The 17,217-nt window shown below is 51.3% G+C and overlaps 1 protein-coding gene across 1 annotated transcript in view; it reads left to right on the plus strand.

Moving 5' to 3' along the window:
* Ntsr1 (neurotensin receptor 1) overlaps nt 1-15,400 on the plus strand; it is a 44,746-nt gene extending 29,346 nt beyond the window's left edge. The window contains exons 2-4 of the mRNA XM_052181601.1: nt 9,476-9,692; nt 13,971-14,061; nt 15,148-15,400. Of these exons, the coding sequence (XP_052037561.1) occupies nt 9,476-9,692; nt 13,971-14,061; nt 15,148-15,400 (561 nt within the window). The remainder of the gene's footprint in view (nt 1-9,475; nt 9,693-13,970; nt 14,062-15,147) is intronic.
* Nucleotides 15,401-17,217: the final 1,817 nt, after the last annotated feature.

The raw sequence follows: 17,217 nt of genomic DNA on the forward strand, positions 1-17,217 counted from the left end.
AACATGTTGTTTATGGCTAGTTTGGGCTGTGTTGGCCAAGCTGAACAGTTTTGACAGAGACCATCTGGCCCACAAAGCAGCCACTCACTCTCTGACCCCTTACTGAAGACATCTGTGGACTTTTGCTCCAGGACATCTGAGGATGGAGAGGATGGACCTCATGGCAGGATTCAAATGGTCCCCACTGTCAGGTTAGAGCTAGTGATCACCCACCTCCTTTTTAACGCAGGCTTCTTTGCTTTGTGAGCACAATGGCAGGGCCCACAATGGTCACTGTGGGGGCTTTTCGCTGCAAGACAGGACCCAGTGCTGGACACAGCACAGGAGCCATACTGTGCGGTTGCAAAGCCAGGACTCCACAACCCCTGGCCCATGGCAGAGCAAGTGAAAAGTCGGGGAGCTCGGGGAGCTTGTGCTGCAACCGGTGTGGGGAGCTCGGTCCGCCCCCCCCCCCGGCCGAAGAGGGAGGGGGAGGGGAGGAAGGCGTGCTGGGCACGGGATAGTTGGACTGTGTGTGCTCCCCACGCCACCTGGGATGGGGGTGGGGCTGCCAGCAGGGGGAGCGCTGTCCACCCTGGGGTCGAAGGGGAAGGGGCAGCAAGGGAAGGCGTAGTGGGCAGGGTTTGTGCGCATGGGCGAGTATGTCCCAAGTTGTGGGCGCCAGATGTAAGCCTATTCTGATGCAGGCCCAGGTACCTGTGGAGGAAGCCCAGCAGGGCGGGCGGGGGAGTCCTCGGTCTGTTCTGGAGGATGGAGACGCTGAAAGGCCTGTTCCATTGCTCCAACACGTCGGATTTAGATAAGAAGAGACAGCCCATGATTTTAAAGTTTTATGATAGAAAAGCAGAGGGAAAGAAAAGAGATAGAAAAGTAAAGAGAGAAAGAAGAGATAGAGAGGTTAGAGCCAGCCATGGGCGCATGGAAAGAGATGGGGAGAGAAGGGGAGTGTGGACAAGAGAGAAGGGCAAGAGAGAGCAAGGAAGGGGCCACACAGTCCTTTTTATAATGGACCCTATCTGGCTGTTGCTAGGTAACTGTGGGGCAGGGCAAACCTGACTGTGGGGGGCGGCGTCCAGCCAGAACACTAGGGGCCTGGCCCTACTGATGGCCACAGGATTATGGAGTTGAGTCAGGAGTACGGAGCTGGTGTCAGGAGCCTAAGTATCTGGGAGTGTGGCTCACTGGTTCCTACCCTTGTAGAATATTCTACTTGGTCTCTGGAGTAAGCCTTGTACAACCAGGCCACAGATGGCCTTTCCCGGTCCCACATCCTACCAAGGCTCCTCCCTCTCACTGTCCGGCTCCTCCGACTTCTACAAATAGTGCACCTTGTAAACATGAGGTGTTTGATAAGTGACCTTGCATAAAGGAGCTTGGAATATGCAATGCCTTACACCGTGCCAGAGGATATAGGCTGGAGGAGAGATGGACAGGCACAGACATAAGTCATGGAAGTTCCAGAAAAAGCCAGGTTGTACCACCTCAGGTCTGCAGCCTGCAACACAGCCTACCACTGAGCTGGGGACAGTAACCAGAAATCGCCTGACAGCTGGGGTCAGCCAATGTTAAAATGACCAAGGTTCCTTCTGCTGGCTGTGGCAGAAGATCAAGGCTGGCAAGCTAATCTGAGACTGTGGGAGAGCTGCGAGCCTGGGGGAGGGGAGGATCCCCAAACTCCTGGCTCTCAAGACCCAGAATGTTGACTGTTGCCGGCAGTGGGTGAATAAGCCCTATAGGCTGGTCTCTGTCCCCACCCCACCCCGAGCTGCCCTAGAAGCAGATAGGGTAGAAGAAGTGATAGCATGCCAGGCCCACCCTGTCCTCAGAGGGTAGACCAGCCCTTAGGCTGTGACTTCAAAGCTCACGAGGGATCACCAGGGGAATGGTCAGGACAGGACAGGACAGCGTAGGGTGATCTGTGCCTCCCTCTCCTGCATGGGGGTTTGGGGGATGGCAGCCCCAGAGTAGACAGGATCCAGTTCAGGGTCACTTGATGAGATCAATTCTGGCTTTCCTTCCCCTCCACCCCACTTTCTCCCCCATCTAGAGAGAAAATCAAAGAGCTTACACCCAGGGCTCTCTGATTCCCACTCTGGAGAGTGTGAATTTGCATGCTGTGCCATTCATAAAACAAAACAAAAAAAAGCCTCTTTGTTATTGTAAAGAAAAGCTCCATGTGGGTGTAAAGGACAAATGGATGTGGGACTAATGAGGTAATGGGACCTGGGCAGGGCTTGCAGATTGAGGGGTAGCAGAGCCACCTAACTAACAGAGAAGTGCTTTGTTCCCCCTCAAGCCCCCTTCCCACTAGGTAGCATTTGGGCCACAGGTTACAGTTTAATGGTGTGTGTGTGTGTGTGTGTGTGTGTGTGTGTGTGTGTGTGTGTGTAGTGTATGTGTGTGTGCATGTGCACACACTAGGGTATGTATGTGAATGTTCACATACATGAGCATGTGTGTGCCTGTGTGTATGTGTGAGTATGTGTGTGTGTATGGTATGTGTTTGTGTGTGTACTTATGTGTGTATGTATGTGTGTGTGGGATATGTATATGTGTGGTATGTGTGTGTACTCATGCTAGTGTATATATGTGAATATTCACATACATGTGCATGTGTGTATGTGTGTATGTGTTTGGTATGTATTGTATGTGTGTGATATTTGTGTGTCTATGTGTTTGGTGTGTGTGTATGTGTGTTTGGTGTTTATGTGCATTTGTGGTGTGTATGTATATATGGTGTTTGTGTGAGTGCATGTGCTCATGCTAGTGTATGTGTGAATGTTCACTACCTGTGCATGTGTGTGCCTGTGTGCATGATGTGTGTGTATATGTATGTGGTGTGGTGTGTGTATGGTATGTGGTGTGTATGTGTGTGGTGTGTGGGGGTGGCATGTGTGCATGTGGTGTGTGTGTATGTATGTATGTGTGGTATGTGTGTGCGGTATATATGTGTGTGCGGTATGTGTGTGCAGTATGTGTGTGTATGTGACATATGTGTATTTGTGTGGTATGTGTAGTATGTGTGTGTATGTGCATGGTATGTGTGTGTAGTGTGTGTGTGCATGTGGTGTGTGTGTATATGTGGTATGTGTGCAGTATGTGAGTGTATGTATGGTGTGTGTGTATAATGTGTGTGTGTGTGTGTATGTGTGTGTAGGTTAATGGTTGATGTCAGATGATTTCCTCTATCACTGTTCACATTGTTTTTTGACGTGGCCTCTCACTGACTCTATAGCTTACCAACTGGCCAGACGGACGGCCAGCAAGTCTCCCCAGTGTTGGGATTACAGGCTTACATCTCTATGCCTGAATTTTTAAATGGGTGTTTAAAAAGCAAATGCTTTCCTGGTGAATCTGTCTCTCTGGCCCTCTGCTGCCCTTTCAGAGCATTTATTTCTGCCACCCTCAGATGTCCTACAGTCCTACCCAGCAGGAAGCTGTCTCAAGGCAGTGTCCCCTAGCCAGAGGTGAGGCCCAGAGCCTGGAGTCCTCAGTCATGCCTGAGGCTCTGTGGTAGGGAATGGAAGACTTCTACAAGAGTCTTCCCTCACACTGGCCGACCGTCTCTAAATCCTCTTCCTGTGGGTGAGGACACGCCCTTCTGTGCTCACTGTAATCAGATTTGTTGAGCAGGGACACAGCACTAATCCCATTGAGACTCCGATGTTGAAGAGCCAGATGTCCACGGGGAAGCGCAGTGGCCAGCTTTGGCAGTGGGTGGTAATTACAAACTGGGAGAAACAGGCAGGATATCCGCTGCACTACCCACACAATTACATGGCGAGAAACCACACAGCAAATTGTAGGGCTGGAGATTCCGCTGCAACGGGTGTCCTGTACAGCCCACACTCAACGTACACTCTGAGATGCATGTGCGTCCTGCTTACAACCACTGAGCCCCAGCAGCCAACCTTGTCCCAGGCTTGCAAAGACTTTCTCTGAAGCCCAGCTGAGGGCTTTACATGGTCACTGGAACTATGAAGCTAATGTCTATCAGTCCCAAGCTTCCTTGGCATGGAACAGAGAGCTCTTTTGGATGGCACAACCTCTGTCAAGGGCTCCAAATGCGCTGTGCTGAGCATTTGGCCCAGTGTTTAATCCTTCAGTGTCAAATTAGCGCCCTGCATCTTAGGAAAATGCAAACAAAAGGCGTACCGGCAAACCTGATTGAATTGGCTTAGGTTTTCGAAGTAGAGACACAGCAGATGCATCTTAGCAAGTAGTAGCTGCTGTTCAGGGCACTCTTACCCATGAGAGTAAAGGCAACTGTCCTAGTCTGACGTGGATACAACCATGGAATCTGTTTAGCCAAGCACTGCCTCTCTGACTGCAGTATAGAGTGAGCCATAGGCACAAGCTGGGGCTTCTTCCTGCTCCCACGGCTGTTGGGTACAGAGGTGGGGTGTGGGCCCAGCAATACATAACCCACCCACTCTCCACTGTACTGCCACTGAAATTGCTGGGGATTTTGAAGTCACTTGCTGCTGCTCAGGAGATGTCCCACAGATTTGAGCATTCTAATAGGCTTTTTGGCTGACATATATTTGAAGGCGTGGCAGACAGACTTCAGTCCTCCCTGCCCCAGAGACTTACTCCCTTACCCAGATAGTTTGGGGCCAATTTTGAGAGAGGCTAGAAACATGGAAACATCTTGTTACCTGTTTCTGCCCTCCACCCAGTTAAAAAAAAAAAATCCTACCCCACCAGCTGTGCTGAGGGTTCTGGACCAAGGCCAGGCCCTGCACCCACCCTGCTGTGCTAAGCTTTCTCCAGGGATTTAGGGCCTGGCACAGGTGGACAAGTGCAGAGCTGTCAAGAAGGCCATGTCTGTAATCCGATTGAGGCCTCCAGGCTGAGTCTGTGGTCTCCTGACAGCCAAACTGGTGCCAGGCCTGCTACACAGCCAGACACTGGCAGGATGTGGATGTTCAGGGCTTTCTGTCGCCAATTTCTCAATCAGATGGCAGCCTCTGCACCTCTGGACAGCAGGAGGGAAGAGTCTGGCTCTCACACTGAAGGTGCCCAATACACAGAGGTGGGGGGTCAGATGTGCCAGCTACTGGGAGCGGAAGGCTAAGTGGGCCCTGCGTACTTTGGTCACAGCCCTCACAGCTGTCTGTGGTCATGTCTTTCTATCTGGGACTTGAGAATCACCCAGCAAATCTGCTGTTTGGACTCTGTCTGAGGAGGTCCAGCCTCTTCCAGTAATCCCAAACCAGAGAAGAAGGACAGGGGCCTACGGTGGAGTAGAGAGAGGCAAAGTAAAGAAGGAAGCAGAAGCTGCCCCAAGAGGTGCCGCCCAGGGAAGTAGAAGGGTGCGTTCTTATGCTCACTCAGGAAAGTGAAGAGCCTGTATTTCATCTGGCCAGAGTCGGATCCACGTGGAGAGGGGAAGCAGGGCATCCTAGACCTGTCTCTCTTTGGGACATTGCAGAAGAAGTTGCTCCAACAATTTTTTCCTCTACATTTTTTTATTAGATATCTTCTTTATTTACATTTCAAATGTTATCCCCTTTCCTGGTTTCCCTTCCAAAAGTACCCCATCCCATCCCCTCCCCCTGCTCACCAACCTGCCCACTCCGGATTCCCTGTCCTGGCATTCCCCTTCTCGGGACCAAGGGCCTCTCCTCCCTTTGATGTCTGACAAGGCCATCCTCTACTACATATGCAGCTGGAGTCATGGGTTCCTCCATGTGTACTCTTTGGTTGGTGGTTTAATCCTTGGGAGCTCTGGGGGTACTAGTTGGTTCATATTGTTGTTCCTCCTATGGGAATAACGTACCTTTAGCTCTCTCCTCCTTGTTGAACAGAACCCTGGTCTCAAGCATCCTGTGGGATCAGATGTCTCTTTGTCTTTTCCACAATCCTGTCCTGAGGACAAATGCAGTGCAGTTACTCTCCTGTGAAATTCTGGGCCGTGTCACTTTAAGAGACCCCCCCCTTTGTGTTCTGGGCTCTGTCAGCCCACCTGTGAGATGAGAATAGGCCCACAAGACACAGGCTTCTTTTGTCCCTAACATTTCCCACATCTGGGAAAAAACTGGTGGCTTTTGCTTGACATGGGGGCTCTTGTTCACAACTGGGCATCTGCTGCAGGGCACAAGACGTAGAGTTGGTGTGGCGAGACTGTGGTTTCAGTTTGAAGGGGGCACCTGCCAGCCCCTGTACAGGTTGATCAGGTTTTCTTCAGAGCCAAGCTGGGCCTTAGAGGAACTTGGGGAGCCACACACACCCCACTTCCCTTTATTTCCTTGGATACTCTCCATAAGCTGTTATCTTGGGGTGCTCGGTATCAACCAGTGCCCCTGGAGCAGATTCATGGGGACTGGCCAGCTGCCTCAGTGGTAGGCATTTAGGTTTGTTTTGGTTTTGTTATTTCAAAGAAGGCTGCACTGGAAACCTTTGATATCGGGTGATTTTGATGTGCTTTATGCCATCATCCCTGGTCTCAGCAGAAGTGGAAAGGGGGGCCAGAAAATGTGAGGACATGGGAACCTGCTGGTCTTCTATCTGCACTCTGTCCAAGGCTAGCCCATTGCTGTACTTGTTCTATGCCAGAGCTCATCAGCCACCCTTACAGGAAACAAGCCCCTGTAGGGCTAGCACAGGCTGGTCCAGAAGGTCACAGAGGGACTTCTTCACCCTGCTGTTTTTTGCAGCTCTTAGGCTTCACAGCCTCTTCCGCTCCTTCCCATTCTTTGTGGTCTGCTGGCTGAAGTGAGTGAGTGCAGTTTTTTATCTAAACACAACGGGCTTAACTAGGAGCAGGGAAAGACCCCAGTATTGCAGGGGAAATGCAGATGAGGGTCAGAGCTGCAGTTCAGGGATCTGCAGCCAAGGCCACCTCCTGGTGACCTGGAGTGGGGGAGGTATACTTCACCGGCGCATGCACACCCATCTGTTGACACACACACATACTACACATCTCCCCCATCCGTGTTCAAGCTTGAACCCACCATCCCTGACCATTGTATCTTTTCTAGACAAACCCTCCATTCTGCCTTCCTTCTTCTCCACAAAAATGTACACTTACAGAGGGCAGCGACTGAACTACCCCTGTTCCTCACAGGTGCCATCCCAGCTTCCTGACAAGAAATCTAAGCTCGCTTCTTTTGCCCATCCTGATGGTGATCATGGGTGCTACTGAAGGCACCCAATAGTGGGGACACTTATGACCAGTCTAAGGTTTCTTGTTGAGGTGTGAAGTCTCTCTGGGACCTGGTTGAGGTCACACCTACCCAAGGATACAGGACTCCTGTCTGTCTAAGGTTCAAGTCTACACCCCGACCTCCAGCCCCCAATCAACCCCCATGCATTCCAGAGAGCCTTCCTCGTGCACGGCAATTTCCAGCACTGAGAGGAACAGTAGCTGTCAGGGTGGAACAGAAGGCAAGAACTCCAAAGGTTGGCATGCTCTTGGGGTCCACAGTCCTCCCAGCACCCTGATCCAGCTTTGTAAGTGTGACCAATAAGCTGGCTGGTGGCCCAGAGTACCCTGACACGTAACTGGTCTTAGGTCCTGTCACCCATGGGAGTTGGTGCATATATCTAAAACAGAAGGAGATAAAACAAAGACAGATACCAGAAGAGACAGACATACAGAAGGGGAGACAGGTAGAGACACTGCGTGGTATGTGCTGTCCCTCCATAAGACCAGCAACACTGAGTCTGGCTTCTCTCCCCAGTATGTATGCATCCTAGCTATGTCAAGACAGGTCTTCCCTCTGCAAGTATCAGTACCCTTCTTGCTTTGCTGTTCTCAGCCATGTCCTTCCCTCCCCATTGCCCAGGCTCTCAGATCAGGGTGATCTGGAGTCAGCTGCCTGCATGTCCCCCAGCCGGGGTCCATTTGTATTAAAGGATGCTGTGGGTGCTTCCAGCACTGACGCATCCTGCTGTGAACTCAGCATGATCCTCAAGCTGACAGAGGTGATAAATGTTTCTCAGGCTATCCCGTGTGGCTAGGGCTGCTATGCCTGTGCAAGTTGGAAGTAGACAACTCGATTGCTGGGGCCACACACTTGGTGAGGATCAGAAAAGAGGTGAGCCTGGGAACTTTGGGTGTAGGAGCGATGACCAGCCCCTTCATCTTGCTGCTTTGTTCCAGCTCTGGTCAGTCCTAGAGGTAGCTGTCTGCTGCCTGTGTTCATCGAGGTGTGGTATTTTAAATGTTTTGACATTTTAAATCCGTGTTGGATACATCCAGTGCATTTAATTCCACTGTGACTCACCAGGAAATCAAATTAGTTTATCTCCTGGGATGGGACACAGCTGGGCTCGTGACAGACAGAGGACTTCTTGCTTGCCCTCCGTGGGCTTCCAATGGAGTGAGCTAAGCGCATGCAGGAGCAGCTCCTGGCTCCTGACCCCCTGGGAAGAGATGGAATACCGCTATTCTCAAGGTCAGAGGAGATGCAGCTTGGGGAGGGCATGAAAGCCCCAAGAGGGAGATGATGCTGACTTTCTCCCGAGTGGTATGTACCTTGACTGTTGAGCAGAGATTTGTGCAAATGGCAGCTTGAACCGCCTCTTTCCCAGGACCTCCCAGGGGTGGTCTGGGATACCTGGGAGTGGAGGAAAGGCCTTCGCAGGTGCTTCAACTAAGTCCAAAACAGGCTTGGGAAGTCTAAGCCAACTCCAGTGCCCTGGATCCTCACGCCCCTCATTCCCAGCATCTGGTCATGGTTGTCCTCACACAAGTCATGAGCTTTGCAAGTCATGAGCTTTTTTTGGCCATGTTCTCCATGTGCTTCAACTAGGATTTGTGTACATTTCTGTTATTTTTTTTCTCCAAGAAGCCTCCTGAAGGCAAGAGTCAGCTGGACATTGCTGAAAGGGCTGGGCTGAACTCATACAGACCAGGAAACAAATCCATGCCCTACCATTTGAGTTATTGGCCACAAGAACCTCAGTTTTCCCAAATGTAGAGTGTGTATAAGGTTCAAGTCTACAGCCCAACCTTGAGACCCCAACCAATCCCCCATGTATTCTGACCCTTTCTGGAGGTCTGGGCTAATGTGTAGGCCTAGCTGTCCCCAGAGCTTGCTAGCCATACCCAGAGCTCTGAAAGGCACACATGGGTGGGAGATTGTATGAAGGCTTCACCGTGAATTGTTTGTGTGCAGAGTGGGGGCCAGGGTTCAGTCTCACTGGACAGGCCATGCTGAGGTCTAGAGTCCTAGACATGATATTCTCAGACCCAGGACTCAGAGCCTGGCCCTTTGTCAGAATACCTAAGGTCTTTCCCAGTAGACCCAGGTAGCAGAGGCTATGCTTATCTCTTCGAAGCACGTTGGAGTGGAATGTGGTGCAGGTGGAGAGCCGAACTTGAGGAAGAGTTCCAGGGGAGGGCCCGGTCTGGTGGGCGGACCAGATGGAGTACCTCCCCAACTCCAGCTCTGAGCACATATGGTGATAGTCCCCGGGTCTGGTGGCTAAACATCTGTGCCTGACAGCCGCCTCTTGCTCTCTGCAGGTTAACACTTTCATGTCCTTCCTGTTTCCTATGCTGGTCATCTCCATCCTAAACACTGTGATTGCCAACAAACTGACCGTCATGGTGCACCAGGCTGCCGAGCAGGCCCGTGGCGTGTGCACCGTGGGCACCCACAACAGTTTAGAGCACAGCACGTTCAACATGTCCATCGAGCCCGGCCGTGTCCAGGCCCTGCGCCATGGAGTCCTCGTCTTACGTACGTAACCGAAGACCTGGGGGAGCAGACAATGCTGTGGGAGCTCAACCCAGAGCCGAGTGTAAAGATATGGGATAGAATGTGGGTCCAAGCTCAGCATCAGTGCCCTGTCCTCTTGGTTACTGCTTCACATCTTCACTTAATCAACCAGAGGCCAGGTGCCAACTCTCAAGCCTTACTAACACACATGGGTAAACTTTCTTGCTGTCAATCAAGGCTCTGTCAAGGAAACAAGTATACCCCAGGCACACTCATAAACAAAGTCACACAACTCATCCTGACAGCTGGGGACCTCCCTGGAGCAGAGGCAGCATCTAACTATTTGGGACTAGAAGGTCCTGGTAACAGACAGGCAGGCAGAAGGCATGCTGCAGATGTCTGGTGGTTAGACAGTTCTCGGCCACAATGCTGAGTCAAGGAGTAGGCTTGAATCCTGCAGCTGATGCAACCTTGGGAACCATTCATCAGGGGTGGTGGATGGTAAAGACTCAGGACAGAAGTCTTTTTATCCTCCAGACCCATATCTTGCATTTTTTTTCTGTGGCTATGGCTCCTTCCTGGTCCTGCCCCCTTTCAGGTTTGCTTCCCAGAAGCTTCAGATGCAATCTCAGGGCAAACCACGTGACAGTCAGAAGTCCCCCACACCTGCCCCCAGAGCCCAGAGTGGCTGGCACCAGACCTGAGTGGGTCTAGATGGCCTTCCTCACAGATGTCCTCATCTATACACAAAGGTACCAACTGTAATAAGCGTTCATTCTCAAACACCTCCTCCCAAGGACATTGCTGGATCCCAGAGCGACCTCACGTCCCTCACTAACCTAGTGTTTCTCAGAGTAACTGGAAGAGTGAGTGGTGAGTCCTGTCCTGGTCCCAGGAGGAGGCTGAGGTTGAAAGTAGAGAGGATCTCCTAAGACCTCAAGCAGAGGTATGTCTAGGGACATCAGTGGCCATTACCACCAGCTAGGGCCATCTGAGTCGGGGCACCTATCAACTGCATTTTCCATCCTGCCACAAAAGGCTCAGGCCCACCCTACTGAGCTGCCTTATGGCCTTGTGTGGGCCCTGCCTAGCAATGTCAGTAATGAGAGAGAGAGAGAGAGAGAGAGAGAGAGAGAGAGAGAGAGAGAGAGACTGCAGATGCAATCTCAGGGCAAACCATGTGATAGTAAGAAGTCTTCCAGAGCCCAGAGTGGCTGGCACCAGACCAGAAACAGAGACAGAGACAGAGAGACAGACAGAAAGAGACAGAGACAGAGACAAAGAGACAGAGAGACAGGGAGACAGAGGAGAGATGAAAGAGAGAATGAGCTGAATGAGCTGACCCTTTCTATCCTGAGCAAGGAACATCACCCAGAAAGGGTGGCCTGGTTGGCATTCTTTGTGCCAGGCCTATTCACTGTTGGCTCAAAGTAATACAGTGCTCAGCTCGCTTGTGTCAGCCCAGGCTGGGGATACCATGACAGTGCTTCAGGGGACTTAGAGACAGCCACTGGGTGCTCTTTAGAGACCCAAGAAAGTACAGGTCCGCTTCTAGCAAATTTGACAGTGTGATGAAAACTGAAGACCTCAGGGGTTCATATTATACCAAAAAGGAAACTGAGGCCAGCAAGCTGAAGGCAAGCACCAGCACCTTGGAACAGTCCTTGTAGTGACTACCTTAGTAAGACCCCAGATTCAGGCTTCCTGGTGACTGCTAACCTCCAAGGTTGTCCCAACTAGGATGAACTCTACATAGCCTGATTGGTTCTCCACCAAGTCTCTGCAAGGCAAGGCTGCAGTGTAGGTGGGCCAGAGTACATAGACATGCTCAAGTGGCCCTGTTCATCACTGTCCAATAGAACGGTTTCTAGGGTACCCATCACCAACCCTGTTGACTGAGAAACCCAAAGGGGCCTCGGAGATTCCTTCTCTGCAAGTGCATCCTTGACCATGGCTCCTTCAAGGCTCACCTCTCATGGTGACTGAATCACTGCTGGCTATTGCCTCTTTCATCCTATCCTTTCCTCCACAGTGACTGCAGTGGAGTAGGACAGGGTCTTGGTGGAAGGAGGGGAAGCTAGAACTGTGTACCATAGTGACTGGGAAGACCACAGGTGAGCTGCCCAGAAGGCAGGTTAAAAAAAAAAAAGAGGGAGTGGAGATGTCTAAATTGGTGTCCTTCAGAGCACCTGTTCTAGGGGTTCTCTGGGGACCTGGGGGTCTTCACCACAGGGTTCAGATGATTCTGTCTCAGCACCCTTGGTAGGTGGTCCATCCCAGACTTGATGGTTCATCTCAGCCTTGCTGCCTGGTGCTTCCCCTCTGGCCTGAGTCAGGCAGGCACCCTGTAGTTGCTTCCTCCACAGGACCAGGCTGGGCTTGCTCAGCTCTGTGACTCAAATGCCCAGCCTGTCACTCTCCACCAGAAGCCTGCAATTAGCCCTGCCCCTTCCTGGCCATTAGGTTGCAGTCAGTCTGCCTGCCCATCATCAATGAGTAACTGACTGGCAAGGGTATACACAGTATCTCAGACCTACCTCTGTCTGAACGTCCACTTGCACCACTGTGCTATACCGTTCTGAAATCTCATATTGCCAATTCACCTCCAGCCCTGGAAGATTCACCCAGGGCGAGCAGTTGAATTGAAAAGGAGAAAACTACTAGATACCACCCAGGACCCCAAGGTACCCAATTCTGCTTCCAGTGACTTTGGGGATCTGCACCCTCAATGGAACAAAACTGAAAACCTTGAAGACTCACAAACCTTGAAGATTCATGATGTATTGTGTCTTAGTCATGGTTTCTATTCCTACACAAACATCATGGCCAAGAAGTAAGTTGGGGAGGAAAGGGTTTATTCAGCTTACACTTTCCACATTGCTGTTCATCACCAAAAGAAGTCAGGACTGGAACTCAAGCAGGTCAGGAAGCTGGAGCTGATGCAGAGGCTATGGAGGGATGTTTATTACTGACTTGCTTCCCCTGGCTTGCTCAGCTTGCTTTCTCATAGAACCCAAGACTACCAGCCCAAGGATGGCACCACCCACAATGGGCCCTCCCCCACTTGATCACTAATTGAGAAAATGCCTTATAGCTGGATCTCACAGAGGCATTTCCTCAAGGGAGGCTCCCTTCTCTGTGATAACTCCAGCCTGTGACAAGTTGACACACAAAATCAGCCAGTACATATAGTTAAAGAGATTGAGGCCAAGAAGCCAAACACCCCACACACACGACCCAATCAATGTCAAGCCAAATGCAGAGCCATCTTGATGGTCAACTACTGGGCTGCTCCTCTGGATCCTGTATTCTCTGCTTGGAGGGAGGTTTCCCAAGTGCATTTTCAGTTTTTTAATTTTGTACCAAAAATTCATAGCATAAAACATTCTGTCATAATCATTGTTATATGTACAGTCCTGGGACACTAAGCAATTCATACTGCTAAGCAGTAATTTCAGCCCACTATCTATGTACAGGACTCTACACCTGTCCCCTAGTCCATCCTATGAGTCTCCTTGTATAAACAGAATCATACGAGATTTGGTGACTTGTGTGCCCATTATACAAAACATCTTCCAAGCTTGTCCCTTTTGGAGCATATACTAGAATCTCCTGGCTATTTAATGCTGCATGATACTCCTCTGTACAGTGCTCACTGGTCCAAGTTCCTATTGTGCACATGGACCACATGACCACAGACCAGTGTGGCAACAGATCCACCTGTCTGTTCACAGGCTCCCAGCTCTCTTCTGTGATTGGCTAGGAAAGATACTATTGTGAAATGGAATGCACGTATTCTTTTCTATTTCTATTTTTAATACTTCCAGGTTGATTCCTAGAAAAGGGGGTGATGAATCATGCAATGCTTTTTTTTTAATTGAAATTTGTTGCATGGCTACAACATGTAACATTGTTGCATTTGTTGTTTGGTCATTATGTGTGTGTTTGCTTTGTGTATCCAAGTGTGCATGCACATGTGTGTGGAGGCCAGAGGTCAACAGGGGGTGTCTTCCTTTTTTGATACTCACCTTCTCTTTTGAGCTGTGTTTCACACTGAACCTGGAACTGACTGATTCTGCTGTGATCACTTGCCTGTAAACTCTGGGCATCCACAAGTCTCTGTATCAGCCTGCAGTCTCCTAGCACTAGGTTACAGACACACACTGTTCACCAGGTGGTTTGTGGTTTGTTGCTATGTTTTGTTTTACTACAAAAGAAGAAAAAGGCTCATAGCCTCAGGATGTCATCTTTCTCCCTGTGGCTCTCTACGTATTTCTGAGGGCAATGACTGTCTTACAGGTGCTGTGGTCATCGCCTTTGTGGTCTGCTGGCTACCCTACCATGTGCGGCGCCTCATGTTCTGCTATATCTCGGATGAACAGTGGACTACGTGAGTACTAGAACTCTAGCAGACAGGGACAGGGCTACCATGAACCCCATAATCCACAAGCCTGTCTGGAATGAGGGCCGGGCTGCTCTGAGCCTGTGGCTTCAGGGAGGATGATTATAGCCAAGAGGTCAGAGCAGGCAGCAGACCCTCAAAATTATGCCTGAGACATTTGTGTCAGAGCTGAAGGTTGTTTCGGTCAAAGCTACTCCAGGCCATACTGGGGGGGGGGGGGCTCAACAGAGTCACAGAAGGAGCTGTGAGTTGTCACACAAAGGGAAAAGACAGGGAGACAAGTTCAACCTCCAGCTTCCAGCCACTTGTGAAGGTAGTCACCTGGGCAAATTATAGGAGACTCAGTCGGTGTCCACGTTCTTGATGAGACTGGTCATAGAGCCCCTTCTGCTAAGCATGACTCAGGCTCCCAGATGGAAAGTAAGTAATCAGCATGAACCTTGTTTGCACAAATGAGTCAGCCTATGGTGAGAGCAGTCCTGAGCACCAGTTAGCCAGTGAACCTACTTTGTAGCAGAGCAGGGCTCCCTAGAAAGTGAGAAACATCACCGTCAGGGTAATAGGCACATGACATAGTTGCTGCTCTCAGAGATATTAAAGAGCAGAGGAGCAGACCTAAGTGAAGGGTTTGGGAAGGTCATGGATGCCTGGGGATGGGAGTTAAGATCATCATGAATAGACGTAACATGCACAAACACCAGGCGCCTTACATACAAGGCGTCCCTGTCCTTTTATGGTTTGGGACTAGTGGACCCTGAAGCCTTAAGACACTGAGAACAGGACTCTATATAGACAATCAAGGTGGGCAGCGGTGAGAGAGAGGGCATGCCCAACTGGGGCTGCGATCAAAGCCAGGTCCTCCAGATACCCTAGGAAAAAGGCTTTCCAGATGCTTTGGCACCCCGAAGCTGCCGCACTGTGCATGCCTGGCCCCTGCGCATGCCTGGCTCCTGCACATGCCTGGCTCCTGCGCATGCCTGGCCCCTGCGCATGCCTGGCCCCTGCGCATGCCTGGCTCCTGCGCATGCCTGGTGAGAGCCATTGGAGTCTAAACTCCCTCCCTTCCCTCAACAGGTTCCTCTTCGACTTCTACCATTATTTCTACATGCTCACCAATGCTCTCTTCTACGTCAGCTCCGCCATCAATCCCATCCTCTACAACCTGGTCTCTGCCAACTTTCGCCAGGTCTTCCTGTCCACGCTGTCCTGCCTCTGTCCTGGGTGGCGCCGCCGCCGAAAGAAGAGGCCAACGTTTTCCAGGAAGCCAAACAGCATGTCCAGCAACCATGCCTTTTCCACCAGCGCCACCCGGGAGACCCTGTACTAGGCCTTGAGGAGGTTGAGAGGAGGCCTCAGCCTGTGCACAGGGCAGCAATCCCCAGCCCCACCCCCTCAAAGCCTCCAAGGGTTAAGTAGTGGCCCATCTAAGCCATGCAGGTGAGGCTGGGACACCTCTATGAAGGCTTCTTTCTTCCCTTCCTCTGGTCCTCCCTCCCTAGTCCTTTATTCTTGGTCCCTTATCCTGCTCCTACCTCCACCTTAAAAAACAGAACAGAGGCTGTTTCTCTCCCCGCCCTGCAAAAGGCCTTTAACAAGAAGAAATTAGCACTCACCAAGGACAGCCTCCTTTGTTCCCAGACTAATGGATGTTTTAGAAGGAAGAAATGAAAGCACCACCTTGAGCCAGCCTGGGCTCTGGACAGATGGGTTGTTGTAATCATAACAGCACCTTGTAACTGCACTGACCAGGCGAGACAGTGTCTAAAGTTGGACTTGGGCTCAGAGGCACAGGCTCCATCTCAGCCCCCTTATGCAGAGCTCTGCTCCTGCCCTGGTCCAGCAGATACTGTGGCTCTCTCAGTCCTCACGTCCAGACCCGTCCCTGGCAGGCTGGCACACTGCCTCTCCCAGGGTGGTCCAGAGAAGCCCCAAAAATTCTCTTTAAGGCCCAGAGTCCACAGCTGAAAGCTTAGGAAATCCATGCCCTGCCTAGACAGCTGTGGCCCACTAAAGAGACTCCAAACCCCACATGCTCAGGAAGGACAAAAGGGCTGGCCTGGAATCACCCAGGACAAGCTTCAAGTGGCTTTGCAGGGAGGGATCCCTGCAGCACTGGGACCTTGACCTCTTGGATCTGCAGAAGGATGACGGATAAGGAGGGTCCAGCCTCTCCTGTCCAGGTGGCTTTGCTGGGGACATGCACGGTTCTGCATCTCTCATACAGCTGTATAGACTGAGGTCTGGCAGCTGCTGGCTTCTGGCTGGGACTCCTGAGAAGGGGCACTGAGCCAGGTCCTCAGCAAGATGCCAGTGTCTGAGACTCTACAGGTAAGGGGAAGCCAAGCACCCCAGCATCCAGCTGGCCAGCAGCCCTGGACTAAGGCATAATGTCAATTTGTTACCAGCTGCCAAGCAGCCACCCTGGCCCAGGTTCTAGGCGCCTGGAAAAGCAGGCACCCTTCATCTCTGGGAGCTGTCTCCAAACAATACAGGACCATCTAGCGTCCAGCCAACACGGCTGGCTGAACAAGCGCTTGGAGACAGTCCCAGGATGCCATGGACCAGCAGGGTAGAAGTAGCAGGAGGGTCAAGTTCAGCCTTGTTGTCTGGAAGAGAAATGACTAGATGGGCAGCTGCTCTGTGAGAACCGTATTGCCATGGAACATGGGAGGCTCAGTCATGGCCCAGGGCTAGCCTCTGCTCCCTCTGAACTATAAAACAATGGGTTAAAAGTCAGGGTATCTGTGGTCACCCAGAGATATGGGGAGGGTGTTCAAGTACTTGAACCCCACAAAACACCACTGCTAGTAACACGACCCTCAGGTCATCAGGGGCAGGACCTGGGTGAGTCAGGGTTAGGGCTGACACCAGGACAATGTGATCACCCAAGAGGGAGGCCTCTCCTTCTAAGAATTGTCTGCATGGGAGCCCCTCTCAGCCCTATGGAGCCACCCTGCCCAGTGAGTGGGTCACAGGCCAGTGGTTGGTCATAAGGATTTTGACTTAGACTTAAGCCTGGCAGCCCAGCCCCAGGATGCTACCCTGGGTTTCTAGACCTTGGGCAAGCCATTCTTCTGAGCCTTGATTTCCTCATCTCACCTGACTGGGACTGTCTTGAAGGGCTCAGCCTGGAGTAAGCAGAAA

This window comes from Apodemus sylvaticus, chromosome 5 (genome assembly GCF_947179515.1).
Source record: "Apodemus sylvaticus chromosome 5, mApoSyl1.1, whole genome shotgun sequence".
Classification (NCBI taxonomy): Eukaryota; Metazoa; Chordata; class Mammalia; order Rodentia; family Muridae; genus Apodemus; species Apodemus sylvaticus.